The sequence below is a fragment of the Corella eumyota genome, chromosome 4, assembly GCF_963082875.1.
Source record: "Corella eumyota chromosome 4, kaCorEumy4.1, whole genome shotgun sequence".
NCBI lineage: Eukaryota > Metazoa > Chordata > Ascidiacea > Phlebobranchia > Corellidae > Corella > Corella eumyota.
Genome location: NC_137493.1, coordinates 3,274,060 through 3,301,775, shown reverse-complemented (window position 1 = coordinate 3,301,775; position 27,716 = coordinate 3,274,060). Strand labels below are relative to the sequence as shown.

The 27,716-nt window shown below is 30.6% G+C and overlaps 5 protein-coding genes across 5 annotated transcripts; 2 read left to right on the top strand and 3 right to left on the bottom strand.

The window, feature by feature from the left end:
• Nucleotides 1-195: 195 nt before the first annotated feature.
• Nucleotides 196-7,814, bottom strand: LOC145749417 (putative E3 ubiquitin-protein ligase HECTD2). Its single transcript, XM_082565178.1, has 19 exons — nt 7,681-7,814; nt 7,205-7,280; nt 6,873-7,012; nt 6,637-6,746; nt 6,151-6,261; nt 5,959-6,046; nt 5,819-5,883; nt 5,408-5,563; nt 4,905-5,053; nt 4,585-4,705; nt 4,382-4,504; nt 3,989-4,084; nt 3,738-3,843; nt 3,432-3,539; nt 2,859-3,020; nt 2,173-2,384; nt 1,944-2,088; nt 1,541-1,713; nt 196-1,091 (listed from the first exon to the last, which is right to left on the bottom strand). Exons 1-19 carry the CDS (start codon nt 7,798-7,800, stop codon nt 971-973), a joined length of 2,382 nt encoding a protein of 793 aa, XP_082421304.1. The 5' UTR covers nt 7,801-7,814; the 3' UTR covers nt 196-970.
• A 214-nt stretch (nt 7,815-8,028) lies between these two features.
• Nucleotides 8,029-9,969, bottom strand: LOC145749418 (ATP-dependent RNA helicase abstrakt-like). Its single transcript, XM_082565179.1, has one exon. It carries the CDS (start codon nt 9,895-9,897, stop codon nt 8,032-8,034), a length of 1,866 nt encoding a protein of 621 aa, XP_082421305.1. The 5' UTR covers nt 9,898-9,969; the 3' UTR covers nt 8,029-8,031.
• A 7,955-nt stretch (nt 9,970-17,924) lies between these two features.
• On the top strand, nt 17,925-20,126 carry LOC145750137 (cysteine-rich protein 2-binding protein-like). Its single transcript, XM_082566087.1, has one exon. It carries the CDS (start codon nt 18,088-18,090, stop codon nt 19,996-19,998), a length of 1,911 nt encoding a protein of 636 aa, XP_082422213.1. The 5' UTR covers nt 17,925-18,087; the 3' UTR covers nt 19,999-20,126.
• Nucleotides 20,127-20,224: 98 nt separating this feature from the next.
• LOC145750461 (enhancer of mRNA-decapping protein 3-like) lies at nt 20,225-23,135 on the top strand. The gene is made up of 9 exons (XM_082566502.1): nt 20,225-20,431; nt 20,590-20,813; nt 21,005-21,164; nt 21,266-21,405; nt 21,685-21,838; nt 21,963-22,107; nt 22,212-22,284; nt 22,432-22,580; nt 22,751-23,135. Exons 1-9 carry the CDS (start codon nt 20,268-20,270, stop codon nt 22,940-22,942), a joined length of 1,401 nt encoding a protein of 466 aa, XP_082422628.1. The 5' UTR covers nt 20,225-20,267; the 3' UTR covers nt 22,943-23,135.
• Nucleotides 23,136-23,389: 254 nt separating this feature from the next.
• Nucleotides 23,390-26,836, bottom strand: LOC145749837 (solute carrier organic anion transporter family member 2A1-like). Its single transcript, XM_082565705.1, has 15 exons — nt 26,555-26,836; nt 26,337-26,467; nt 26,111-26,279; nt 25,876-25,949; nt 25,637-25,797; nt 25,475-25,558; nt 25,045-25,261; nt 24,826-24,986; nt 24,587-24,724; nt 24,334-24,503; nt 24,189-24,262; nt 23,957-24,120; nt 23,784-23,898; nt 23,590-23,714; nt 23,390-23,421 (listed from the first exon to the last, which is right to left on the bottom strand). Exons 1-15 carry the CDS (start codon nt 26,834-26,836, stop codon nt 23,390-23,392), a joined length of 2,097 nt encoding a protein of 698 aa, XP_082421831.1.
• Nucleotides 26,837-27,716: the final 880 nt, after the last annotated feature.

Below are 27,716 nucleotides of genomic sequence, written 5' to 3'. Positions count from 1 at the left end.
TTAATATTAAAATTTTTAATCTTGTTTTTGTACAATAAATGTTTTGAGTTTTAAATAGGCCTAAGTTAAATAAACCTAGTTTTAGAGTTAGGCCTGTTTTATTTGATGTGTTAAATTTAGAAAATTATATTTTTGTACAAAATACAAAGTGTTTGATAAGCACAAACAATGTTGCACACAAAATTTATTTTCTTTACAAAGGGAATGTTCTGGCTTATAACAAAAAGTACAAGAAATTGAAATATAATAAACAACATAGAGTTTAGGTAATAAGATTATCAATTGCCATATCGTATATCTAGATAAGCACTTCATGAAAATTAGCGTTAAAGTTCTATACAAATCTAGCACCCATTAATACTATAAACAAATAAAAAATAAGAGACAACAATTATAACAGGTTAAAAGTGCACAAAATTCTACAGCCCAGTAATTATATAAATTGAGAAATTGGGAGTACGTAATTAAAAGCCTACAGTGTATTTTCTTTTTCTTTATTTAAAAACTAAAAAAGGGGAAATTTTGCATACAAATAGTGCAAAATGAATTAGTTTCTGATGCCAAGTTAATTAAAATTTAAAACAAAAATAAAAATGCACCAATATACAAAACTTTAATATAAAACACCAAATTTACCCAAAATGTGGTTACAAAAAATAAAACAGGATATTTAGTTTAAAATGTATAGCGTATTTAGTTTCATGGTGAAATGAACAAGTTATGAATAAATTTAATATTGATGGTGCAAACCTAAATATTTACAATATAAAAACTAAAAAATTGCACGCGTAACAAAAAATACGCACTTGTCACATAAAAAAATTACAGAAATAGTACAAAAAATATATCACAGCACCAAGTTTTATGACTAAAAGTTGTTTTAAACAAATGGTATGTACCCCAAATAAAATAGGAATAAAAAAAAGAGTTTTTTTATGAACAGTGACAACAAAAATAAATTTTTATCAAATTACTCCAATCCAAACCCCTCTGCATTACTTATCGCGATAACTAATTTGCTTTCAAGTTGTTGGCGACTGCCATAAGGGGGCAGCATGAGTTGATTAAAACATGTATGGGCCATAGGTAACCTGAAACATCAGGAGATAAATGTTAATACTCACAAAAAAATAATGACTGTTAGTTAAAGTTACCGGCAGCGTGGTGTAGTGTTCAGAACACTTTCTACACCACACGAGGTCCTTAGTTCGATTCCCAAAGCTGCCATGCTGTAGTGCCCTTGAGTAAGGCGTATGAACGATGTGAACTCCTGCTGAGCCGACCCTAAATCAGCAGTTTAATTAATAGGCAATATTCATCTATAATATCCCAAACTGCCAAAAGCAACTCGAAATTGAGTCGGGGTAACTGATGTTACTTTTATGCAGGTCGTAAAGTTGACCTTCTTACATCGAGAAAAAAGATATATATAAAAAAGTGTACAGTAGAAAATTTTTAATAAATGGAAGAATTTTTTTAACAATTTTTTAACTTTGTTTATTTTGCAACTTTGCAGATCTTTATTGATCTTTTCACTTACATGTTTTGAGGTACCGGAGCTCTTATCACTTTAAAGTTGAGCTCCTGCATACCCCCCACTGGTACTCTATCACTACCCGTACAAAAGTGAAGAAACCGCTTCTGAAGATCTCGGGACAAGGAAAGAAGGGTGTCCCAAAAATGTAAGATTGTTGGATCATTGTTGACATATCCCTGAATAAAACATATAGGTTCATGTATTAAAACCCATTGATATTAAATTTATGATAAATCCTTTATCTACAAAAAACAATTTCCTGAGAAATGTACTAGTTGAAGTATTAAGAAACAGATATTGCCCCTTTTATCTTTTTATTTTCTTTTAGGCGCAGTTTAATGTACTCCATACCATTTACCCTTCAAATAAATTAACAAATCTTTATTATTCTAAACCAAATGCTAACCTGGTAAGTTGTGTACTTCTTCAAATTTCTTATATCAAAACCTGAGTTCCCACAAACCAGAGTTTCAAGTTCTTCGGGACATAAAAAGGTTAATGCATTTGAACAACATACAGTGTAAAAACCATGGTAGAATGCCAGAAATTGCCTAGAACACAATAAAATTCAAGTGAGATAAAATAATAATAATTTAAAAACGAAAAAATTAAAATTAAAACCTAAATGAACCTACCTATAAACTCCTTTATTAAGTTTATAGTTGATCACAGCTTGCACATATTCCTTTCTGTTGGCGTTAGTTACGGGAATCTTGTCTCCTCCAGACTTTAACAAGATGCTTCGGAGAACTCCAAAGTCTTCTTGCTGAAGGTCAAAAGTGAGATCCATGTCTTCTTCCACGTTACCCTCATAATTTAATAGTTCCTCCAAACCATGAGTCATTTCCTAAATATTAATTTGAGGATTAATTTTTTTAAAACTTTCTCTATAGCCCTCCTTATAGTTTTTTTTGGGGGGAAAGGGTGTAAAGTTGTGACATGTTTTGAAGCTATTCATAAAATCCAGGTTTAAGAGCGAATACTTTAGCTTCGGTGAGGCTATAACCTAAAACCTTTCGGCCCAAAGTCTGATGCCTTGACAGTTCTACCATACTATTAACAATTATCTGTATTTAATGTAGCTTAGCATATGATATGTCTAATTTAAGCGCTTTAAAATGAAAAAAATGCTAATATTGATGCATGTGTAATTTATCATAGGTAAATATTAGTTGTGAGTTGCAACCATATTATGACAATTACAATACAGTCTGTAGGACGGGCAATCTACGTATTATAATACAATAAAATTGCAGAATTTGAGTATACATATCAAAGTAAAGTCTAAGTTATTAAAAGTTTGGTTTAATGCAATACTTACAGGATCCACGTTTCTATAATCCTCCAATGTAACTGAAATCACTCCAACAGGTGGGGAAGATGCTTTTGAATTGCCGGGCGAACATGAGAGTAATTTTCTGTAGCAAACCATTGGAAGCCTTATATCCAGTGTAATACAGTTGTACACAGCTAAGCCCATAAGCTTTATTTAGAAAAAATGCAAGTCAAGGGCAACAACTTTTTTAAAAATTAAAAAAAATTTGATAATTATTTTACTTACTATATAAAACTAATTAAAAATAAAAATGCAATTTTTCTTGACATATAGTTACATTTTTACAAACAATTTACACATGTTAAAAAGCTTAAAGAAGGAAAAATAAATGTATAAGTGTGTCCAATTTATAGGCCAACAAAATAAATAAAACTGTCGTTTGGTGAACAGGGGTAAAAACTACTTCAGGCAAATTTTAGTCAAGAGTTGTGACCATATTACGACAAATAAAATGTTGACTGAGGGCTGTTTATAATACCTGCTTGTATAACTGAAATTAATTTTAAAACAGTTGACTATACACTAAGAGATGCTTAAATTTAATAAAGTAAAGGATACGACTCCAACCAGAAACAAATCTGAAGAATCTTCTGTGGTGCTTTCAGCAAACCAATAACAGTGAGATGTTTGGTTGTAGGTGAAAGTATTGTAGTCAGGGGATAGCACCTTAAAAAATAAATTATTTGTAAGTTTATTTTTTTTTAAATACTACAGGCTATATATTTTTTAAAATTTTTTAATTACAAATAAGTATTTTTAGAAAATTTTTTTAAAAAAGCACATCAACAAGGGCTGTTATGAAATATAATCAGTCTTGTGGAAACAACAAATAACAATTTAAATACTACAGTGTTGTTCAATTACCTTTCTTAATAAAAGAATAAACCATTCTTTAGTAAGTCCTCCCATATCATAACCTGGTTCCCCTACAAATTCAACCCGTAATTTCTTTTTAAGTTGCGTACGATTCCTGTAAAAAATTTTTATTATCAAACAAAACTGATGAATAATTCATAAACTAAATTAAAATGAATTGTTAAAAATTGAATAATTTATATAAAATTGGCCCACATCCTGGCAGAAAAACTAATAATAAATATTTATTGAAAGCGAACCCGTATATTTGTTCTAGAGAGTCTTGTAGGAGATGTTGTCGACGAACTGTGATGTTGAGAAAAAGTTGATTTACACTGGGTGCTCTTGCAGGGCGTCTAGACAAATAATTTTAAATTATAAACATGCATTTTATATAAAATAAAGGTTCGTGGTATATATATGTCCAATTTATAGACCTTGGCAATAAAAAAACTAATGTTTGTGGTGCATAGGTATATTAATATGGGCATGAATATATTAAATGCAAAATGAGATCATGTTATGACAATTAAAACACAGCCTGTAAGGCAGGCAATCAACAAAAGAAATTAATAAATTTCACAATTTTAACAAGTTTTGTGTGTAATTGTTAAATAGAAGTCATGTAGTAGATTTTTTTTCACTAATTTTACCTTTGAATGGATGCAACCAACTCACTACGAGCACATCTAACCATTTGTCTTTCCTGATCTTGTCTTAATATTTTGCGCTTCGCAATCAAACTCCAGATAAAGGGAAATTGACAAAAATTAAATCTAAAAAAAAACAATTTAAATTATACAAAAAAATATTATTTATAGATATTCAAACAGTAAATTGAAATGTCCTATGTTACCCTGAATGTGCAGGATTTTCCCATTGCCTATACTCTGCCATCACATCAATGTGGTCCAATGTGCTGTTGTAAAACTCACGAAATGAAACTAATCTTGGCATCATCAAATTATTTGACTTATCTTAAATAAAAAATGTTTTATGATTAAGTTATTTATTTAAAAATTAGTGAACCATACATCTAAATTTACATCTTTATCTAAAAAAAAAAATTGTGACACTGGTTTTAACTAGTCCATTCAAAACTAAATATTTTTAACATTAGTATAAAAAGAGAGTTTAAAAAAAGGTATTTATAAAACAGGATACCAAAAGACTTACTTAGAATATCTAAAACTTTCACAGCCGATGGAATCCACCAACCACAGTTTGACATTGGTGGTAAACTACTAGACTGACCGGGGAATAAACGGCAAGTAACAAATTGATGAATTCGCTCAATTAAAGGACGAAAACGAGGAGTTGAAAGTCTAAAAAATTTGAATATAAATTAGAGACAAAACTCATTTTAATTTTGTCCAGCAATAAGTATTTAAACATATTAAAGCTTGGTAAACATTATACAGATTTAAATATTACTAATGTCCAATTCATAGACTTATAAAATATATAAAACTGCTATCTGGGTTGCGTGGGTAAATTATTTTGTATTACTTGAAAGTTGTGACAATAAAAAAAATGAAGACCATAACACAATAAATTAAATATCTTTAATCTTATTTAAAACAAAGAAAAAAAATAAATCCTATATGCAATTACATAAATACCCAAAGACTTGAAAGTATTAAATGTAGCAAATTTAAAGATTAAGTTTAAATACTTGCCTTCTGAACCAGTGGATCAGAGTGTTTTGATCGTTCTCCCTTAATGTAGCAAGTTGCCTTAAGAGATGAGCATAAGCCACATAAGTGTCTACTTGACTGAACATTGGATTTTGTAGAAGGATGAAATAGGCACGTAGATCCCCTTCACTTTTAATTCTTTGAATTTATTTTTAAAACAATTGGTTTTAGACCGATTCTTGATACAGACATTAAATATTAATAAAGGGAAAATTTATTGTCTGCTGATTAGGTTGATGTATATATATATTTTATAAAATGATCTTTTAATGTAAATTAGCTTTGTTTATAGTATTAGTCATATTAAAATAATGTGTAAATTACATGCTAGAGTATTAAAAAATTACACTTAAAAATAAGCTACTCCAAAAATAAATATGTTATACAACTCACCCCTTCCATTCATTTAAAAGACAATTAATAACTCCTTTTAGAACAAGTTTCTGAGTTTCTTGGTTCTAAAAAAAAAGCATATTTAAAAATAATTTTAATGGAAAAAGTTTATAAAACCAAATAACAAACATAACACCTACCAATGTCATTAAATTTTCGTATACAGCTCCAACATATTTTTGTTGTATATTCGGTTCTTGGTTTAAATTGCTTGAAGCTGATTTTGTTCTAGGAAAAAAGGTAATTATTAACATAACAGTAATGAAAAGTCTGACGTAGTTTAAAATATTAGGAAATATTTTATAAATTTTTTAAAAAGAATAAATAAAAACCTTGGTTTCTTGAAAATTTCGTTTAATGTTTTAAAGTTGTCAAAGGTTGTTCGGTAAAATTCTTGTAAACTTGAAATTTTTTTGGTTTTGTTCCATTTTTCAACTTCTCCACTAAAAATAAAAAACAAAAATCCCATATTATAGACTATATATGTTATGATATATGATAGCCACGTAGTCAGTATCCCACTTGTGCAAATTCTCAATAATGATGGATTATTTAATTGCACTAATTTAGTCATTTTGAGACCAGCAAGTACTTGAATTTGAGCAAAAAATAAAATATGTTTTCCATAAATCTATCCATTAAAGTAAAGAACATTTAAAAAATATTTTAAAGTTAACAAGTTAGACACAAAAAAACGAAAAAAACTATTTAAAAATATTTACTATGTGTAAATGAATTGCCATACAATTTTTACTATAAAGTTTTCTACAAAAATTTGATTGAAAAATGACTACCACTAAAAACAATATTTTACATACCGAAATTGTTTAAATGTTAGGTAGGATTTTGAAGAACTAGTACAACGTCTTCCACTGGAGGTCACCCTTTTGCCAGAATCATTTTGTGGTTTAATTTTTAAATCACTTTCCTTAAAATAAGAAAAAAAAAACTTTTTTAAGAAAAAAAAACGTATATACAGATAATTTTTTTCTGGTTGAATTTTAAATAAAAGTAATTTTATTTTACAAAAAATTGTAAGAAAAAAATTACTTACCGAATTAGTTTTATTTAAAATCTTATGATCGACTTTTAAAGCTTCCTTAGTGGGAGAATTAGCATGATTTGTTGAGGTTAGTTTAGCACTCGTTGAAGTGGATTTCAAGGGTTTGGAAACAGATGGTAGACTTGTACAGTCTGAAAAATATATGCAATAAAATATATTCTTTGTAACTATGTTAATATTCTTAAGCACTTTAAATTTGTATAAGCTACTTAAAACAAAGATAAATCCTAAATTTGCAGATCTTGTAACAATCAAAAATGTAATTAGAATAACTAAAGATTAATGATTTTTAAAATGTTTTTTAAGATTGAAAAATTTCAAACCTTTCGAAGTAGAAGTTGACCCCATATCTTTAATTTTATCTGGAAACACTTTTAAACTTCCCACAGTGCGAGGTACCTGCAAAAAAAATTTCATTTTAAATATTTCAGATTTTTTTATAAACGCTAAAAAAAAACAGTATTTAACCATATGCCCAAAAGTCATTTGACCAAATAAACATTTGCGGAAAAATTAAAATTCGAAAACCACACTTTACTGAAATTCAAGTCAACATTTTTTCTTAAGTTAAAGGACATTTTTTGAGGAGAATTAGGGTAAGCTGGGATTAATAGAATGTAACTCAATGTCAACAAAATGGTGTTTTCGAGCATTAAATATTTTTTAATCCAGCGACGGTAACCAAAAACAAACAACAATAAAATATCAGACTTCAAATAAACTAAAGTAAAAATAAATATCCTAATAAAAATAAACTTTTCCCGAAAATTGCCCAAATTTAAGATCAAATAAAACTTACCTGATTTAGTTTATCGATGGGTGGAAATCGATCCGGGGGATTCCCATCGATGTGGGTGAGACTTAATCGCACTGTCGGTTCCACATTTAATGCAAGGGAAGAATGAGAGTTAGTGGACATCACAGTTCCATTACATTGTTAGTGAACCTAGCTATTTAATAAAATTAAAAGTGTAATCTATTTGTGATAAAAAAGAAAAAGGAATTCAGATTCAGAAAGGAATTCAGAAAATTCACAAAGTTTATGTTGGTCTCTTATACAGTGCCTATTATACATTGCCCCTTTAGTTAAATTAAATGGGTGAAACATTTTAAAATAATAAGATTTTGTTTTTAGTAACACTTAAAAGATTTAATAATCTGCAGCATTATTTGCCAAATAATCTTGACGACCAATATTAGTAATTTGTTTAGTTCTGACAGCTTCAAGTTTCGGACATTCTGTAATTCTATGACCCAAACCACCACAGTATGAACAACCTCGTTCCCCACCCAGTTCGATAGTTTCTTGGTTTGGTCCTATATCAAACAAGAATGGAGGTATAACCTGACTGGCCTCTAGTAATAAAGCCTTAAGGTCAAGCAAAATTGATTGTTCGCAAGAGTTATTTATAAATGTAGTGGCTATGCCTTTTTTGCCTGATCTTCCTGTACGACCAATTCTATGAACATAGTTTTCAATATCGTCTGGCATGTCATAGTTAATCACGTGTTTGATTTCGTCAAAATCAAGACCTTTAGAGGCAATGTCAGTGGCGACAAGCACGTCTTTTTCTCGCTTTCTAAACAAGTCTATTGCTCTACTTCTTTCTTCTTGGTCCTTTCCACCATGAACAGCCACGCCTTCCACTCCCTTCAACAACAAATATTCATGAATGTCATCAACATCGTTCTTTTTTTGGGCAAACACTAGAACTGGTGGAGCTGTTTTTTGTAAACATTCCAACAAATGGACAACCTTTGCTTCGTCTTTTACATACTCTACATCTTGTTTAATGTTTAAGCTAGCAGCACCAGCACGCCCAACATTGACAGTAATTGGACAGACCAAAGCAGAACGAGCAAAGTTTTGAATTTTTTTAGGCATAGTTGCACTAAAAAGCAAAGTCTGGCGCTGTCCTTTAATGTAAGAAAATATCGTTCTCACATCTTCCTCAAACCCCATATCAATCATACGATCAGCTTCGTCGAGACATAAGTATCGACATACATCTAAGTTAAAGATCTTTTTATTTAGCATGTCCATAAGGCGGCCAGGTGTAGCAATCATACAGTGGCAACCCCTTTTAAAAACATCTGTGGTCTCCTTTATTGGCAAACCTCCCATACAAAGAGCAATTCTGAGAGCAGGCAGCCCTCCAGCTTCAGCAAACTTACTGAAATAAGTCATAACTTGGTGTGTTTGGCGAGCTAATTCCCGAGATGGGCAAACAATGAGTCCATATGGTCCTTCGTTTGGAACAAATTGCAGCTTTTTTTCTTGTTCCAAGCAAAACATTAGAAGTGGCAGAGTAAATACTAAAGTTTTTCCACTTCCTGTAAATGCAATTCCTATCATGTCTCTCCCACTTAGTACCACTGGAATACCCTGAACTTGAATTGGAGTTGGAGATTTAATACCTTTCTTTTTTAATGCAGTTATAATACATTTTGGAAATTTCATATCTTTAAATGAGCGAATAGGAGCAGGAACATTATCTCCGTCAACATCTATTCGAAGTTTAAACCGAATTTTATCATTCATGGTCTCTTCTCTATTTCGAATAAACCCAGGGGGTCGCCAAGAAGTTTTAATAGGTTTATCATATTTTACCCCTTGAGCTAAATCCTGAACCGATTGTAATGCCCTTGCTTCTGAAACCGACTCCAAAATTTTGATCTCTTCCTTGAGCTGAGCATCCTTTGCTGTTTCCTTGACCACTTCAGCTTGTTTTTTAAGAGTGCTGTGTTGATCCAGCAAACTAACCTCTGTGTTCATTTGGACAACATCAGGCTGTGTGGAAGATGATGGATCAATTTCCTTTTCCTCTGGTGTTTCGGTTCCACTTGCTGGATCATTTACTTGAGAAAGAGTTCCGATTCCTCGACTTTTTAGAAAACTTTTAATATTTGAAAGTTTTTCTTTTCTTCTATGTTTAATAGGAATGTAAGGAACGTAATCATCTTCGTCATTTGATGAACCATCGTTTTCATCATCAAGTGGTCTTTTATCACTCATTTTCTTTTTACAGTAAAATAGCCAAGCTTTACCAAAATAGTTTTTCTATTGTTAATAAAAAGTTGTCTTTATAAAAACTAAAAACACAAAGATGTTATATATTAAATAAAGTATTAAAACAATATGTTTAATTTATTATTCATGTCTTTATAACAAAAAATGCAGACTACTATTTGTTGTGACCATATTATAACAAGCTAATAATTGTTTTATCCTAAAGGTTGTTATATAACTTACTTCTAACAAGCCCAAACAACAATCTGTACAATATTTAGGTAATATCACCAACAATATTTAAAAAATGGTAGCTACAACCGCTTTTTTTGTTTTTCGGTTTACGCTTCTACACAAACTGATAAAATTGAAAAATAATTTCGTCACCATAGAAAAATAACACCTAGCCTTAAAGGAGTAAATTTCTTTTTTTTAAACAAACACTACAAAACTATTTTATACTGGTTATAATTTAAATAATTTTAGTATACTGCATTCTTCAGACAGTCAATATACAACACATGCACGCAGTGTAACGTTTTGCACAAGCTTGCGACCATTTTCCAAAAACAAAACAATAGAGAAAAAATGTATTGACTGACTATAGATATCATATTTATTCCCTAAGTTGCCAAATTACTTTATAATTTTTTTACTTTATGTACTGTATACTTTTAATTATTGAAAAATATTTCTAACGCAATTAAAGTAATTTTTGTAACATATTATAGTGGAACTTTACTATAGTTTTATCTGCCCCTATTACAAAGCTTATTGCTTTTTGTTCCAATAATGACGTCACAAACTAGTCAGTAGCCATATAGCTTTTAGTACAATGGCCTACCTTAAAGATATTGGTACAACTGCTTACTTCTAAGTTAAAGATAAATTGCCTACTTTAAAGTTAGAGGTAAAAGTGGCTAATTCTGAGTTGAGAGTAAAAGTGCCTACCTTAAAGTTATGGGTAAAATGCCTACTTTAAAGATATAGGTACAAGTTTCTACCTCAAAGTTATATGTAACGTGCCTACTTCAAAGCCTAATTCGAAGTCAAGTGCCCACTATGAAACTATTGGTAAAGTCCCTACCACAAAACTATAGGTAAAGTGCCTGTTACAAAGTTATGGGTAAAGTGCCTACTACAAAACTATAGGTAAAGTGCCTACCACAAAACTATAGGTAAAGTGCCTGTTACAAAGTTATGGGTAAAGTGCCTACTACAAAACTATAGGTAAAGTGCCTACTACAAAGTTATGGGTAAAGTGCCTACTACAAAGTTGTAGGTAAAGTGCCTGTTACAAAGTTATGGGTAAAGTGCCTACTACAAAACTATAGGTAAAGTGCCTACCACAGAGTTTTAGGTAAAGTGCCTACTACAAAGTTGTAGGTAAAGTGCCTTCTACAAGGTTATAGGTAAAGTGCCTACTACAAAACTATAGGTAAAGTGCCTACTACAAAGTTAAGGGTAAAGTGCCTACTACAAACTTATGGGTAAAGTGCCTACTTCAAAGTTATGGGTAAAGTGCCTACTACGAAACTATAGGTAAAGTGCCTACTACAAAGTTATAGGTAAAGTGCCTACTACAAAACTATGGGTAAAGCGCCTACCACAGAGTTTTAGGTAAAGTGCCTACTACAAAGTTATGGGTAAAGTGCCTACTACAAAGTTATGGGTTAAGTGCCTATTACAAAACTATAGGTGAAGTGCCTACCACAGAGTTTTAGGTAAAGTGCCTACTACAAAGTTATGGGTGAAATGCCTACTGCAAAGTTATGGGTAAAGTGCCTGCTACAAAGTTATGGGTAAAGTTCCTACTACAAAGTGATACGTAAAGTGCTTACTACAAAGTTATAGGTAAAGTGCCTACTACAAAACTATAGGTGAAGTGCCTACTATGAAACTATAGGTAAAGTTCCTACTACAATGTTATGGGTAAAGTGCCTACTACAAAGTTATGGGTAAAGTACCTACTACAAAGTGATACGTAAAGTTTCTCCTACAAAGTTATAGGTAAAGTGCCTGCTACGTAACTATAGGTAAAGTGCCTACTACAAAGTTAAGGGTAAATTGCCTACTACAAAGTTATGGGTAAAGTACCTACTATAAAGTTAAGGGTAAAGTGCCTACTACAGAGTTATGGGTAAAGTGCCTACCACAAAGTTAAGGGTAAAGTGCCTGCTACAAAACTACGGGTAAAGTGCCTACTACAAAGTTATAGGTAAAGTGCCTACCACAGAGTTTTAGGTAAAGTACCTACTACAAAAATATGGGTAAAGTGCCTACTACAAAGTTATGGTTAAAGTGCCTACTACAAAGTTAAGGTTAAAGTGCCTACTACGAAACTATAGGTAAAGTGCCTACTTAAAGTTTCTGCATCTAAACTAGCAAAACACAAAATCAACACAATGCCGAAACGACGAGCAAACACATAACCAAAATAAAAGATACAAAAAAAGTAAATACAGCCTAAATATGACAAATAAAAACAAGCACAGCAAAATAAAAGTATTCGAAATGATTGAGTAATTAATCAGCACTTGAATATATATCACATAAAGTTAATTTGAAAAAGGGTTCTACCACCAAATAGTTGGGGGGCCAATACAGATGTAAGGTGAGATTTGTGTGTCAACCCAATCTTAAATTGTAGGGTTGGCAAATATACCCAATATTTTAGTTTTACTTTAACCTTTATGTAAGTTTATTAAAGTCTTTCGGCACAATGTAAGTCGGATCCAATTTTTGGGACTGTTTCTTTAATCTAGTGATACCCATAGGTCATCAAATTTTTTAGTTCAGTTTCTTATCAATTTGGGAGTTTTTTTCTTCTTTAAACTTTACAGCTGGATAAATGAAAGTTTAATATGTTAAAAACGAAGGTTTAAATTAAAAAACATAACTTTTGTAAAGTAAAATATGACTTACATTTGGTGCACACACAGCAAACATCATTCAGTTCTTTTTTATTGGGTTTAGGTTGTCTTTTAGGTCAGTTACTTTACTTTCTTGAAAGTTGATAGATTTTGAATAGAGTAATCTAAGTATTCAAATTGTTTATTAAATATTTTAAATTGTTATATTATTTTTATATTGCAAAAACTGGGTTAAAGTACTAACATGAGTGCACACAAGTTTCTTGGTTCTTGTTCATATAAATAAAGAAATGAATCAAAAACTGGCTTATTGAGAGGTTGATAAGTCGCAACTAAATAAAATAGCAAAAATAAAACTTTATTATCATTTTTTTTTGTCTAGGCAACTAATGTAAAATTATTTAATTAAAAGTATTAAATTATTTAAAAAAAATATTACTATAGTTTTATGGAAGTCTTTTATAACCTTTATCTAGATTGCATTTTTTAGGTAAAATACAAATATTGTCATGATTTTTTTTCCTTAAAAAAAAATATTGTCAAATTTATTCTCCTGGTAAAAGAGGTGGCTGGTTTTAATAAAACAAAAAAAAATAACATACATGAAAATGCCTTTCATATAAAAGATCTTACTTTGGTGCACACAAGTAGAAAATTTTTCGGGTTGCAGAAATCTTGATTTGTTTTTCTTTGAGTTCAGTGATTCATAACTAATTTGTCGAACTAAGAAATTAGCTAAAAACAAAAATCATTTACCACCTCAAAAATTTTGCATAAAAGTTTAAATGAAAAGAAACACAACTATAAGTCCTAGCTAAGTAAAAGCAGTGTTACAACCTTAACAAATTAAGTAGAATTAAACATATTATTGCAAAATGCAACATTTAAAATAGATTAGCTTTAAAATATATAAACTTATTTATTAGGCTTACCATACTCGTTAGTTAGTAATATTTCATTTTAGGATTGAATGGAATTCTTTAAATCTTCTTTTTTAGTATAATTGCTGCTGTCAAAAAATGTTTTTGCTAGGAATGATAATAAAACTCGTATAGAGGCATTATGTATATAAACCTAAATAAAAACAACAGCTTGTTAAAATGAATGGAGCACTGTAATTTGCAGTGTCCTCGAGAAAATAAGCGAGGACTGTAGAGTAGGAGAGTTGTTTAAGAACCATAAAGTACTAGTGATCTAAATAAACAATAGCTTAAAAACAGCTTTGCAACCTAAAAATTAAAAAAGGTTAATTTATATCTTACCACAAAATGCAACAAAATAGTAATTAATGTTTAAATTAAAATTAGTGTATGTCGTACAAAATAACATTTATTTATTTAAAAAAACATTCAGATAACAACATGAGATTTTATGTTTTTATGTGTCACGTAAATTATAATAAATAGTTATAAATATACACCATATTCCTAATGACATGCACATTTACTGTCTTCTTTTTTGCTAAGTATCGTAACCATAATAGCATCATTTATAATCTTTATACCATACACACATGCCAGAATGTTACCAAGTAAAAATGAGTAAGCTATTCTGTGACACGCCTGTAGCATAATTCTGCGTACAATTTCTAAAAATAGACCCAGTGAAACGATTTAGATTGTTTAAAAACTTTTGACACAGAGTCATTTTAATTAATGCTGCGATATTTTTGGTTAGATAATTTAGATAAATTGGTAGTGCATTTAGCTATGTATAATCAAGTTTCTGAATAAAAAATGAGCCTGTTGCAAATTTAAAATTAGTGTTGTTTACAAAATAATTTTTTAAAAATCGTTTAATAAGAACATAAAAATTAACCAAACTTCTTTTTTTGAATAAGAATTTTTTTTGCCTACAACATTTTACATATTCAAATAGTTTTTTTTTTAAATTTGGAAATTTTGTAAAAATTTGGAATAGTTCTATTAAAATTTGGACAAAAGATGTTAAGGGATTTCTCAACAATAAATATCAAAATATGAATTTAATTTTTTCCATTTTTGCTTTTTTTTAATGCTTTTTTTTTAGCATATACTAGGTTTTTTAAAAAGATTTTAAATATAATGATTTTACAAGAAATAAACACATTGTAATTAAAAAAAATAAAAGGTTTGATTTACTTATAAATTGTGTTATATATGTATTGCATGTGTAATGTTAAGTTTGCCAGGAATAAACCAACATAATCACATATTGTTAATTGTCTGTTTTTGCAAAATATTTTTTGGAGCTTAACAATAGTTTTTTTTCAATGTTTGCGCTTGGAATTTTTCATGCATGGTTACTTTTTGTGCTTGAAAAATGAGCGATTCAATAATTAGCTGCTTGGTTGATTTTACTTGGAAATTCTTCAATTTTATTTTTTCGAAAGATTTTCTTTAAATACATTGATTGGCATTGTAGTTTGCCATGTTTTTATCAGCAGTTTCTCTTTCTATAAGTGTTTTTAATATTTTTCCTGAGTAAGTTCCATTTATGTTAGAGCATAACAACAGCAAAACTGAACCTCAAATCTTGATAAGAAACGATGTCCAAGTTTTTTATACTGCAGTATGTCGTGTGTATAATTTCTTACTCAGTTTTGGTTTTCAAAGCTTTTGTATCTTTTCAATACATTTTTAATGTACCATAGCAGCATTTTTGTTATTCGTACATTTATTTAAGTGGAATTCGCATAATGCCTTTACAGTTTTTTAGTTTTGCTCTCATTTTTAAATGTTCGTTTCATTACCACTTTACTTGTTGTTTACGTAAAAGTAGCTTTAGTGGTTTTTTGATGCATGTTTTTTCCTCTTGATTCACCAGCAAAACACATTTAATTTTTTTTCTGTTTCTTAATTCATCAGTAGAATTATAACCACTTTTCATCTTTTTAATGTATCAGCAAGACGATCAGCACTAAAATACTGTTTTTTGGTTTGTTGTCCATTCTACAACATTTTGATTTTTTAACAGTAATGCTTTCAAGAAAGTTTGTTTTACAGTTCAACATTTCAATTACAGTTGATTTCAGTTTCATATTTTGCAATATTCAATGTGTTTTTTGTGTTTGAAAAAAAATTGTGTTATACTAAAGTGGGTACTCCAGGAACGACCACACTTTAATATCGAAGAAAATTTTATATATATTTACATTTTTTGAAGTTTTTTTTAAAAATTGTAATGTAGTTGGTACTCCAGGAACGACCAAACTATATAAAAAAATAGTGAAACTTTTTCAGTAATGGGTTTAACCATATAACTCTTTATATTTTGATTTATTGTTGATAACAAAACAATTTAAAGTCAGGCTTAACATCTTTTTTGTTTTTATAATAAATTAAGATAATGCATTTTAGTTTTTATTTAAATTTTTAATCTTTTTTTAGTGAATATATATATAAATGTTGTTTAAGAAAAAAAATTCTTATTTTTTAAATTTAGTTGTACTCAGTTTTAAAAAAAAATAAGTTTTACGATAAAATTTAACATAGGCAATAATAGATCAAATTTAAGTTTCAAAATACTTGATTGCATTACATAGCTATTAGTTCAACTAACCAATTATTTTTTAATTATTTCTGACATAAATTTATATCAGATATATAAACATTTTTGTTGTTGTTTTTTAAAGTTTTTTTTTCATATTTAAATGTTTTTGTTTGTTTTATTATATCCCATCATTAAAAAATCCAATAAAAGTATTAATTTGAAACAATTTTTTGGTTTTAATTTTTTTTTTTTTATACTTCATGCCAAAAGCGTTTAAACAATCTGTTGCCGTTTCTATGTGGAGGTCTATTTTTAAAACGCGCAGCAGCATGTATGCTACCTGCGGACCACAAAATAACTTAGCCATTTTTGCAGGCAAAAACATTCTTGGAATGTGCACAGAGTACAAAGAATTATAAAAATGCCACATGGCTACTTACTCAACTGAAAAGAAGCCAGTAAAGTGGATGCCACAGGGCATATAGCATATAGAATTTCTTAACATGTTAATTTTTATACAAAGAACATAAAAACCCATACTGATATCCGCTGATTAAAAAAACAAGTAACACAAATAAAGGGTCAATAGTAGATGTAAATGCCATATAGTCCCAAGACAAACATAAGACAAATTATATATAAGTATTTTTATCCAAATTTTTATAAGTAGGTAACAAATTGGTGCTAAGGTAAATTGTCATTTTTGTAATTTTATATATATACGTTTTGTTTCAATATAACAAGCACATCTACTATGAACCTGATAGGCAAAGGTGGGCAAAGTTAATTAAAAAGTTAACCCTACACATTGGTAAAAACTTCCAGGTTTTGATAAATAGAAAAGAATGTGATAGAAGTTTTTACAGCCAAATTAAAAGTTTAAAATGTATATACAAAAATGATACTTAAGGTGATTGGTTATTAAAACTCAAGCGGTTTTATCACCCACCTTTGCCATAAAGTTACAACTCTTAATTATTTAAAAAAGTACTTACCCAGTCTCTAAAATTTAGGTACCTGTTTGTAACATTGCTCAATCACACAACATTGTTCCAATTGCTGTTTTACTTTCCAGACTGACTCCTTAGCACATATGTTAGTTGTAAGAAAAGTTTTTGCACATCAACCATCTAGGTCCTAATAATCCAATCATATTTTAAAGATCTTTTGGACAATAAAATAATATGTTTATATATAAATAATTAAAAAAATAAACACCCTAAAAATGTCACTGGTTTAAAAACTCATCTTGTAAAAACAACTTGAGTTTTAATTTAAAAAAAAAAACTTTTTTAAATATTTTATCATTTCTTTATGAAATTTACTTGCCTTATTAAAGATTTTACTTTTATTGTTACTTGTCTAATCGGCTTATAGTTTCTTTGCAAGCTTAGGTAAATATGAATTTTTGTAATAAATTCTATTAAAAACAATAATCCACTAATAAAATGGACATTTTTGCTGCCGTTATCAGTAAAAGCGCCAAACCCATTTCAAAACGACGAAACTTTTGCACCTTTTACTGATAACGATATCACGTGACAAAAGGGAGGAAAAAATGAATGTTTAAAATTAGGGTTGCCAAAAAAAAAACATTAAAATTAAAAAAATAACTAACTAAAGCCTAGAGCGATTTTTTCTTTAAAATCTCGCGTCTTTATTTTGCTATAAGTTTAGTTTTTCAAACATAAAACATTAGGAAACCGAATATTTTAAATATAAATATATATTTTAATCGCCAAACCAAGCAAAACTTTTTGGTGTTGCTTTTTTAATATAAATATCGGCACTTACTTAACTTAACAAAACCTTTTTTACAGTCTGACAGTTGCAGAGTTAATTATTTAGAACAATGTCAGATTTGGAATTAGATGTTCTTACTAATGAAGCTGTGACTGATGATAAAAAAGCTGATATAACCAAATGTACCTACTGTGGTTGTCTCAAGGATGGAGTTTTAGTTTTTTATTGTGATATATGCAAAGGCTGGGTGCATGCAAGCTGTTTGCACAGTGGGCCACCTTCTCCAGTTCTTGGAGACAACTACTTTGTTTTTAAATGTGGTTCATGTAACGAAACAGAGACATTCAAACGAATGAAATTGACTTGGGTGCAAGTAGTGAGTTTGGCTTTGTACAACTTAGCACAATCAAGTTTGGGCAAGCACGGCTTCTTTAAATGGAAGGAGGACATTTGTCTTTTTATTGAAAAATATTGGGATTTATTTTTTGGGAACAATAAGAAGCGAACACCGCAATGGTCCTGTTCAGTGGGTAGCATTCTTTCCAGTGGAAATCCCCACAGGTTTCAAAGTGGGTATGGGACCTTTAAAGATCCCGGGTGGTGGCGATTGGCGGACCCCACAAAATCACCAGCTTACCAACCCGGAAGTCCTGATAACATTGTTGGAACTCCGGTTAAACCCAAGAGAACATACTTTGGTGGCTCGCGTTCCAACTCTAGAAAACGCTCGTATTTCTTCTCAAGAGCAAAGCAAGAAAGTGTTTCTTTTGATGAAAACAACGATTGTTCTTCGCCATTAAGTCTTACAAGATCCTCATCCCCAGCTAGTTCTTTGTCTTCTGTTCCTAATCAACCGATTGAAAAACCCAAATCTCCCAAGCAACAAAAATTGGACGCTACTCTTCCGCTAATTGCAATTAGTGACGAATCTGATAGTGAAGAAATTAATCAGGTCAACACTAATAAAATGCCTGAAAATGATATAAAGCCTAAAGTAAATGTAAGTCACTCTCCAAAAAATGAGGTTGAAAACACAGATGAAAAGAAAATTTTACCAATGAGCTTATATGAAGAACGAAGGGTCTTAAAAAAGATTATTTCTGCACCAAATGCAGGTTTAGAAGCACGAAGGTTAAAGCGAAAACTACTACTTCGTCAACAAAAGAGATCTCTCGGTGTGCCTGTTTTTAACTTTGACAAAACTGCGAAAATGTTGTCCATGAAAGAGAAGGGTATGGTTGTAGAAGATCAGTCAAGTACTGATACTGAACACACCACACATTTCACAGCACCTACAGTGGTATCACAACATTCTCGACATCACAAAATATTGGATCGATTTCTTTCGTCAGATGTTCTGTTACACCCCGATTACAAAAGTGATCGAACCTTTAAACAAAAGCTTATTGGTTGTGATAATAACGAGCAGCAAACTATTATAAGTCCTTATACACACAGGACCCTAAAACCCTTTATCCGTAGAGATTATGAAAACAAGCCATTAAAGCTTAAGCTATTGCAGGAAATTGTGGCACATTATCATAAAAAGGATATAAACTGGAAACCTACAAAGTCGGCTCCGATTGACTATACTTATGTTCGACCTCGTCACATTCCTGCTGTGAATGCTTTATGCAGGCATTTCTTTTGGCCTGGAATTGATCTCTCTGAAAGTTTACAATTCCCAGATTTCAGTGTTGTTGCATTGTATAAAAAAATGGTGATCGGGTTTGGGTTTTTAGTACCCGACATGGCGTTTAACGAAGCTTACATTTCGTTTTTATTCGTACATCCTGACTGGCAACGTGCGTCCATTGGCACCTTTATGTTATATCATCTAATTCAAACTTGCATGGGTAAAGATGTAACATTACATGTCTCTGCTTCCAATTTATCTATGCTTTTGTATCAACGATTTGGTTTTAAACCGGAAAGGTTCGATGCCGACTTTTATGACAAGTATATGCCACCCGACAGCCAGGAGTGCAACCATGCATTCTTTATGCGTTTACGTCGCTAATAAACATTTTTAAAAACTGTCATAAATGGAAAATTAAATCATGGCAATCCTTAATAATAATTGCCAATAATAGCTTTAAAAACAGTTATAACTAGACAAAATGTTATTTTTTTGCTGCATGTTATTATTCAAGACTATTTTTGCATATTCAGACAAAAGTTGTAGCATTTGTCGTTAAAATGTTAATAACACTAAACCTAAATATTTTCTATTACTAGGAGATTTTTTGTATTTAAACTTTGTTCTAAAGAATAATTAAAACCAAAATAATGGCACATCAATTTGTGGGCTGTCATGTTAGTGTTGACTGTGGACCAATATTTGGATTTTATCAAGGAAAAATCAAGAGTGTTGATGAAGCTATCCAGTCTATTGTGCTTTCACAACCATTTAAAAGCGGTGTCCAGTGCGATTTTACAGAAATAATACTCAAGTAAGTATTGATACTTAACTTTTTCGAAACTAACACTTTAGAAAATCTTATATTTACTGGCACTGTTAATATTTTTAGATAACTAAAATGTTGTTTGTTGTGCTGCTATGACTATTTTACTAAAACTACTTTATTACTGAAGTTTTTATATATTTCAGTGCAAAAGATATAATAGAGTTGACGATTGTTGATGAAATGATGACATCACAAACAGTTGAGCCAGAACCTCAGCAGCGACCCAAGAAAACTCCATCTAAGAAATCCACAACTAAACTGCCCTCCCCTCAACAACTGTCACCCCCAAGACTAACACACAGTTTTAAAGAGCAAAGACATCCTTACATAAAAGATGGAAGACCTCAATCTAATTACACTAATAATGGTAATGCATTAAAGCATTAGGTGGCTATTAAAAGAAGTTAGCTATTTTTTATGTATGTTAATTAAAACTCTATGTTGTTAAGTTTTTTTAAATGTGATTTTTTTACATTATTGTTTTTTTTTCTAATAAATATGACCAATTTTACTTGTAGACTACTAAAGTGTAGTAATATGCTAAATTTTAAAATAAAGGTATGCCCATTAAAAGAAGTGGAAATCGAGGTAACAGTGAATGCTTTAACATCGATCATAAAGAACTTAACCAGGACTTCGATTTCGAGAAAAACTTGGCACTTTTCGATAAACATGCGGTTCTGGATGATATTTATTCTGGTAGTGATGGTGAAGTGAGGTGGGCATTTTAATAAAAAAGATTAAAAGATAAAGTTAAACATAAAAAAAGGATTTGAATTTAAAAAAAATAATATTTATTTTTTAATGTTTTGTTCATAGAACTCCTTTAAAATCGCGTCGGAATAAACCTGAACCCAAATACCGACATGATGAAAATGTGATTGTAAGCAAACCAGTTGCATACAGACAAATTAGAACCAAAGAGACGCTTAATTCTGAAATAAAAGAATATTACACCGGTAAACATTATTAAAATTATATATTATTAAATCAAGGCAATTTGTGCGCTATATTTTAGTTGTTGCAAAATAGCTCCAACTATCAACCAATATTCAGCAGTCATAATTTACAATTGTACCACGGATTGCATTTTTTTTTATTTTCAAGACATATATATATTTTGAAATGTTCTTGTGATATTGATTTTGTGTTAATAAAGTCTTTGTGTAATCATTAGATAAAAATAATGATTTCCTTATTCGGTATTTTATTATTAATTATTGATGCAATTTTTTAAGATACTGGTTTGGTGATTCCTTGTATTTCGAAAGCAATGCATTATAACATAAACGAGAATGCAAAAGCAATGGGCATTAATTTAACCAGACAAACTGAAACATTTGGAATAAATGCAAGTCAAATGGCACTCACTGTACTGGGGGGAAGTAACAGGTGAACAGTTTTAAAATAACTTCACATTTTCTATTGTTAATACTAGTAGGAAATTATTTATACATTTCTTTAAATTTATTTATAATTACACCCAAAACTTTATAATTGTTTTTTCTTATTTTAGGTTACACCCTCGTAATGCACACCAGTGCCCTCATGTGGTTATATTTACAGCACCAAACGAAATAGGTGCAAGGGGAATTGCAACAGGTCGACATATGGCTAACCATAATGTTAAAGTTCAAGTTTTTATGGCTGATTTTGTAAAGGTAAAACTCCAACAGTTTAATTTCCTAGCGCCTGTTGTTTTGCCTGTGATTGTGTTTATTTAGAAATAGATATTTTTCTTAACATTTTTAAAATTATTTTACAGATTGACGGATATATTCAAGATGAGCTTAAGTTATTTCAACTTTCGAAAGCTAAATTTATTAATAATATTAAAGGTAGGCAAACAATTTTAACCTGATTAATCTGATAGTGTTGTCCTAAGATTTTAGTCACTTTGGCAAAGTATATGTACAAGTATTAGTTGCTGTTAAAAAAAAATAGAGAAATGGGTAATGCCATAACTTGAAATTATTTTTTTTTAGACCTGCCCCAGTCTCCTGTTGATCTTGTTATAGTTGCTATGGGAGACCAACATGACAGTTTTCTTACTATACAACCCTGGTATGAAGCTGTAGAAAGATGGTGCGAAAATACAATGGCCCCAATCATGTACTTTTGTCCAAGCAATCAGGTAATTCTTCATTTAAATTTTTAAATAAATTGTTAATAAATATTATTTAAGACCTCTAATGAATGAATCTATCAACCTAATGTAGGGTAAAAATATGCTATGAGTGGTGTACATTTAAAATCTAAGGTCTACACAAGGTTTTATTACCCCAAAAAATTGTTTTTGTAAAGGTTTTGCCCCCCAAGTTTCCAGTAAAATGGTCAATATCTTGTGTTTTACCCCCCTCTCTACCTCCCTCATATGGAATGCTGTATCTCCTAGACCTTGGACTGCCGCCAAAAGTTTTCTTGCAATCAGGAATTAAATACAGATCACCTTTTTGTTCTAAAACAGCTATTGCTCTCCATAGAAATCAGAAATAATTAGGCAATTTTATTCCCAATCATATTTTGGATTTTTTCATGTTTTATATGAAAAAAAAATTTAAATCAAGTTTTGTGTTTATGTATAAAAAATAAAACTGTATGAATTTAATTCCATAGTTAAATGAAGTGTTAAGCAACATAAAGTTAGCTCTGTGAGCTAGAAGCACGATCTTCCATTGTAATTATCTATTTTATGTCCTTTTGTATATGAATAAACGATTGTGTTGTAAATTTTGTGGAATTTTTAAGAATATTAAATCAAACTTTTCAGACAAAACTTTAAGTTTTTAGTAGCTGTGGTCTTTTTTGTATGTTATAATATAAACTCATTTGTATAAAGTTAAGAAAACCGATTTATTTTACCAAACATTTATAGACAATTCTTCACTTCTTGAAAGTAAATAAAACTAAGAATTTGGAGAAGTTTTCAATAAACAAATGCAATTAGGCTGCATTTTGATCTTCAAAAACATCATCTAAAAAAAATAAAACAACAAAAAAAGTGTAAACAAAGTTATCTGGTCGAAAACACTACTGTTATTATATACAAAAAGAAATGATGTGGTTATTTGTAAAGTTTGGGGCAAAAAAGCAGATTTTACAGCTTTTACATAAGAAAAAACACTATTTTTAATAACAATTACCATCCCAGTTTTCCACCACAACTTGTGGTATAACGTTGTTGTCATTTTTATTTCTAGTCAACCAAATGGCCAATAAAAAAGCAGAAAGCGAAAATACCGACGGCACTATACTTAACCAGAAATAGCTGCATGTAAAATACAAAATAAATGCTTATTTAAACTAGAAATCAGTTTGTTGTAAGTGACAATCTTACCCCATTCTCAGACGATCTAAATCATAAAGTTGACATCCACCAGAATCGTCTTTCGACCAAAATAAACAACAAAAATCAAACATTTTTCCAGCAATCAAATTCCCTGGAATTTCACCTTAAAAAAATAAATATTTTTTTTTGCAATACTAGAAATGCATAACAGAATAATTTACCGAATAATCGTCCAATGATTTCTTTTACAGCGATTGCAATCGGTTTGTATCCTGGCTTTACTATTCTCATGATAAATATGTTGTAAGGAATATAAGACATGCAGACGAGTAACATTCTTGCTATAAAGTTGCCGATAAAAACACCCAGTTGAATTGGACTACATCTAAGAAATTAGGCAAGTTAACAATACCACATAATAGATTACAGACAAATTATAACTAATTATACAACCTGTTGCTGCAGAATCCTTCAACAACTTTGCCTTTATATGAAGACAGAACACATTTACAATCCACGTAGTTCTCCTATTAAATAAACATAATTGATGATATCAATTTTTTTTAAAAGTAGAGTTAATTTTTTAATAAAAGATTACCGAAGTCATAGAGGAACAACCAGCAAAACATGGAGTTGCATAAGTTTGTAAGTCAGGGCCACAAACAGGTCGCAACGACACAATCTTACGAGCACATCCACAACTTTGAGCACACAAGATTTCAGCATTACTATTGTTCGTAAGACCAATTATGTCATGGTTAGGACAACCTTTCAAAAACAAAAGCAGGCAAAAAATACTATTTATAATATAATTATAAGAAAGAGATAACTTTTTTTGGTAAACTTTTCACCTGCTGGATAATAAACTGAAGACAACGCCAAAAGAATGGCGATGTACATTGCTATCTGATGGGTGTTCCATTGAAATTTTGAATGAATGTATGCTCCTAAAGAAATACCAATACAAGTGGGAAGCCAAATAATCCCACCTTTTGAAAAAAAATAATTAAAACTGTTTAAATATAAAAAAAAACATTTAATTTTTTTTTTTTTGAGATGTATCAAAATATTCAGTATATAAATAACATACCGACTACTAAACTAGACGAAGACACGCTCAGTAAGAATTCTTGTTGAATATATTTCAGTACAAATGTCCCGCTAGTAAGAGGCTGAATATTCCATCCAACATTGCACAACAACGTAGATCCTAACACCAAGTTTACAGTGATATACTTTAATGGATTGCATCTACCTTTTAAAAGTATTACAATAAAATCAACAAATAAAAAACATACAAATTATCGACCTGTTTAAGTTCCAATGTTTACTTTTTTGTCTGGTCTGTTCAGCTGACCTCACGTTCTCTTCGTCACCATTTGTATATTTGACGTCATCGGAAAAACATAGGAGAGGAAAGAAGGATAATATAGCACCAGCAGATGGAATAAGAAAACCCAACCACCAGGCCCCGACCCAGCCTACGTCACCAGGTTTCATCAATACTTGCATTGTTGGTACACTTCCTATAAATAAGTAAGGGAAGAACGACTCGTTATTAAACCATGTACACTTAAAGTTAAGTAGTCCTCCCTAAAACTAAAAAATGCTTGCATCGTTGGCACATTTACTATAAATAACGCAAGGTTAGGCGACTTGTTATTACACCCTTTAAACTTTAATGCAAGTTAAACAATGTAGTGACTGTCTTAAGCCTTTAAATCTATCATAAAGCTTACCAAAATCCACATAAAGTTTGCTGACGAATCCTGCTAAGGAATAACTTAGTAGAACTCCGATGACTCCAAACGTTTGAACAGCGGCTGATTTTAAAAATAAAAAAAACATTTAAAATATCACAATTTAAAATTTAACTGTTAACTCAACGCAATAACTTTTACCTAAATATAAGGGAGATTTTTCGGGCGGAGTGATGTCGTCAATGTAGGAAAAATGTAAAGTAGCAACCGGTCCTGAACCGAAGCCAATCAGAAGTGTGGATAAAATAAAAAGAAATTCAAGTTGTGTTTTGGGGCAAATTTGAAAAAGGTCGTTTTCGTCACTAAAATGTTAACAACACTGGTTTTACATTATCTTAATGTGATGAATTTATATACAATATATAGTCATATATTTCTACCTTGTTTTATTATCAAAGTTGAGTTCTTGGGTAAAGCTTAGTTGTGGTTCGTTCGTATACGATAAAGTTTTGTTCTAAATTTAAATTAAAAACTGGCTGTTACCTATTGTTTATAGCCAAAGTCACTGTTTTAGTAAATGATTAGAAAGAGAAAAAAAAACAAGTATCTACAACGAACACCTATGTTACGTCAAAATTGTAATATAAGTCGTTCAAATCGCGTAACTGTACTTACGATATTGCAGAGTTGAGGTGCTAAGCTGTTTTGAACAAATGCACTTAGTGAGTGTTCGCGAAAATTACTTAACTCGGCCTGATCGTATTTTCCGCATAAAAACTGCGGTATACATCCAACTATGCCACCCATTGCCATTATAAGCCCACCAAGAGCTATGATACGAGGCCTGCAAATAACATGCAAAATAAAAAACTATATCTTTAAATCTGGAAATTATTTTTACCTTGGCATACGTGACGTGGCTATTGCAACAGGAACAATTGATATAAAATACCCAATGTCGCATCCAGATACAATCAATCCAATCATAGATGACGAAAACCCATATCTTCGCTCAATCGTTGTAGCATAAGCCTAAGAACAGGCAAATGACTATTAATATATCCATTGAACCAATGTTTGTTTAAACCCAAAAATTGTGTTATTTTAAAACGCTTTTACCTTTACTGCATAAAGTAACATCCCAGTAAATATGTGAAAAACGATTAATGCAATGACAAAGAGAATAATCCTCTTTTGAGATGGTGCTGTTTCTTTAAAAGCTTCTGTCGACTTGAAACGCCATCTTTTTGACTCTTTGTCAACAGGCAATGGCGATAAAATATGAATTAAATCTTTTTTGATATCAGGACTAAGTGTGTTTTTAATGCTCAAATATCTACTGCTTCTAAATCTTCTTTTTGGTCTAAGTAGGCTTTGCTTATCTGGTTCTTGTAAAGACATCTTGTTTAGTATGTTTAGCACTGCCAACTGCCCATAGTTCTTTAGAAACTAAAGTCAGGATTTCGTGAACTAATATGTTGGTATTTCGGCATGCGCCTCGTTGTTTTTTTAAATTCCTTTTAGGGAAAATACGTTTTCTAACATTGTGCATGTGAAATACGCTGAGGCGGCTTAGGCAATGAAACTTCAGCGTAAAGTCAGTATCAACAACGCCATCGACATTTAGAACACAATAACTTAAATCTAAACAGTAAACATTTGTTTTTAAACATTTCCCCCTACGACTACATTAAAAAAAAATAATAAAGTTAATAGTTTTTCTTGCAATATTATTTAACAGTTAACAGCAGCCTTTGGGTAAATGCAATGGCATCAGTTGGTACCATTCTTTATGAATCATTGGCTGTAATGGTAACAAGTTAATTTAAGGACTGTAAAGCATTTTAATAAAAAAGAAAAATTGTAAAGCGATACAACACAACGTGCTGAGATTAATTAACTTTCAAGACGATTATTTGTTAATTACTACCAGCGTAGTTAAAATTGTGAACATTACTGTTTATAAAGTAGTCTCGAGACATGTAAAAAAGGAATTTTTGATAAGGAACAAAAATCAAAAGGTAACACTAAGGTTGCCCAGTTTAATTTAAAAGTCAGTTCGTGAAAGTCATGTTAAAGTGTGCATTGTGTACTCGCATTATTTTTACTTTAATATTTCTGGCCTTACTTGTCTTAGTAGGCGGATATGTTTTAATGATGCAAACTGCTGAACGTTCAAAAGAAGCTTACGACACTTTATTGAATGTGGCAAAAATTAAATACAAGGTACTGGTAGCAAGCAAACTTAATATCACAGCCAAGGATCAAGACATAAGTACAA

Excerpts from the sequence above, each read along its gene's own strand:
- LOC145749417 (XM_082565178.1), bottom strand. The coding sequence starts at position 7,800 with ATGTCCACTAACTCTCATTCTTCCCTTGCATTAAATGTGGAACCGACA. Across the intron at positions 5,564-5,818 it reads CTTTTAAATGAATGGAAGGG|AATTAAAAGTGAAGGGGATC; the intron begins GTGAGTTGTATA and ends ATAAATTCAAAG. Across the intron at positions 1,092-1,540 it reads GCTCCGGTACCTCAAAACAT|GTTACCTATGGCCCATACAT; the intron begins GTAAGTGAAAAG and ends CTGATGTTTCAG.
- LOC145749418 (XM_082565179.1), bottom strand. The coding sequence starts at position 9,897 with ATGAGTGATAAAAGACCACTTGATGATGAAAACGATGGTTCATCAAAT.
- LOC145750137 (XM_082566087.1), top strand. The coding sequence starts at position 18,088 with ATGTCAGATTTGGAATTAGATGTTCTTACTAATGAAGCTGTGACTGAT.
- LOC145750461 (XM_082566502.1), top strand. The coding sequence starts at position 20,268 with ATGGCACATCAATTTGTGGGCTGTCATGTTAGTGTTGACTGTGGACCA. Across the intron at positions 22,285-22,431 it reads ATTTATTAATAATATTAAAG|ACCTGCCCCAGTCTCCTGTT; the intron begins GTAGGCAAACAA and ends ATTTTTTTTTAG. Across the intron at positions 22,581-22,750 it reads ACTTTTGTCCAAGCAATCAG|GTTTTGCCCCCCAAGTTTCC; the intron begins GTAATTCTTCAT and ends GTTTTTGTAAAG.
- LOC145749837 (XM_082565705.1), bottom strand. The coding sequence starts at position 26,836 with ATGTCTTTACAAGAACCAGATAAGCAAAGCCTACTTAGACCAAAAAGA. Across the intron at positions 25,798-25,875 it reads AACTTTGATAATAAAACAAG|TGACGAAAACGACCTTTTTC; the intron begins GTAGAAATATAT and ends TTAACATTTTAG. Across the intron at positions 25,262-25,474 it reads CAAACTTTATGTGGATTTTG|GAAGTGTACCAACAATGCAA; the intron begins GTAAGCTTTATG and ends ACTTATTTATAG.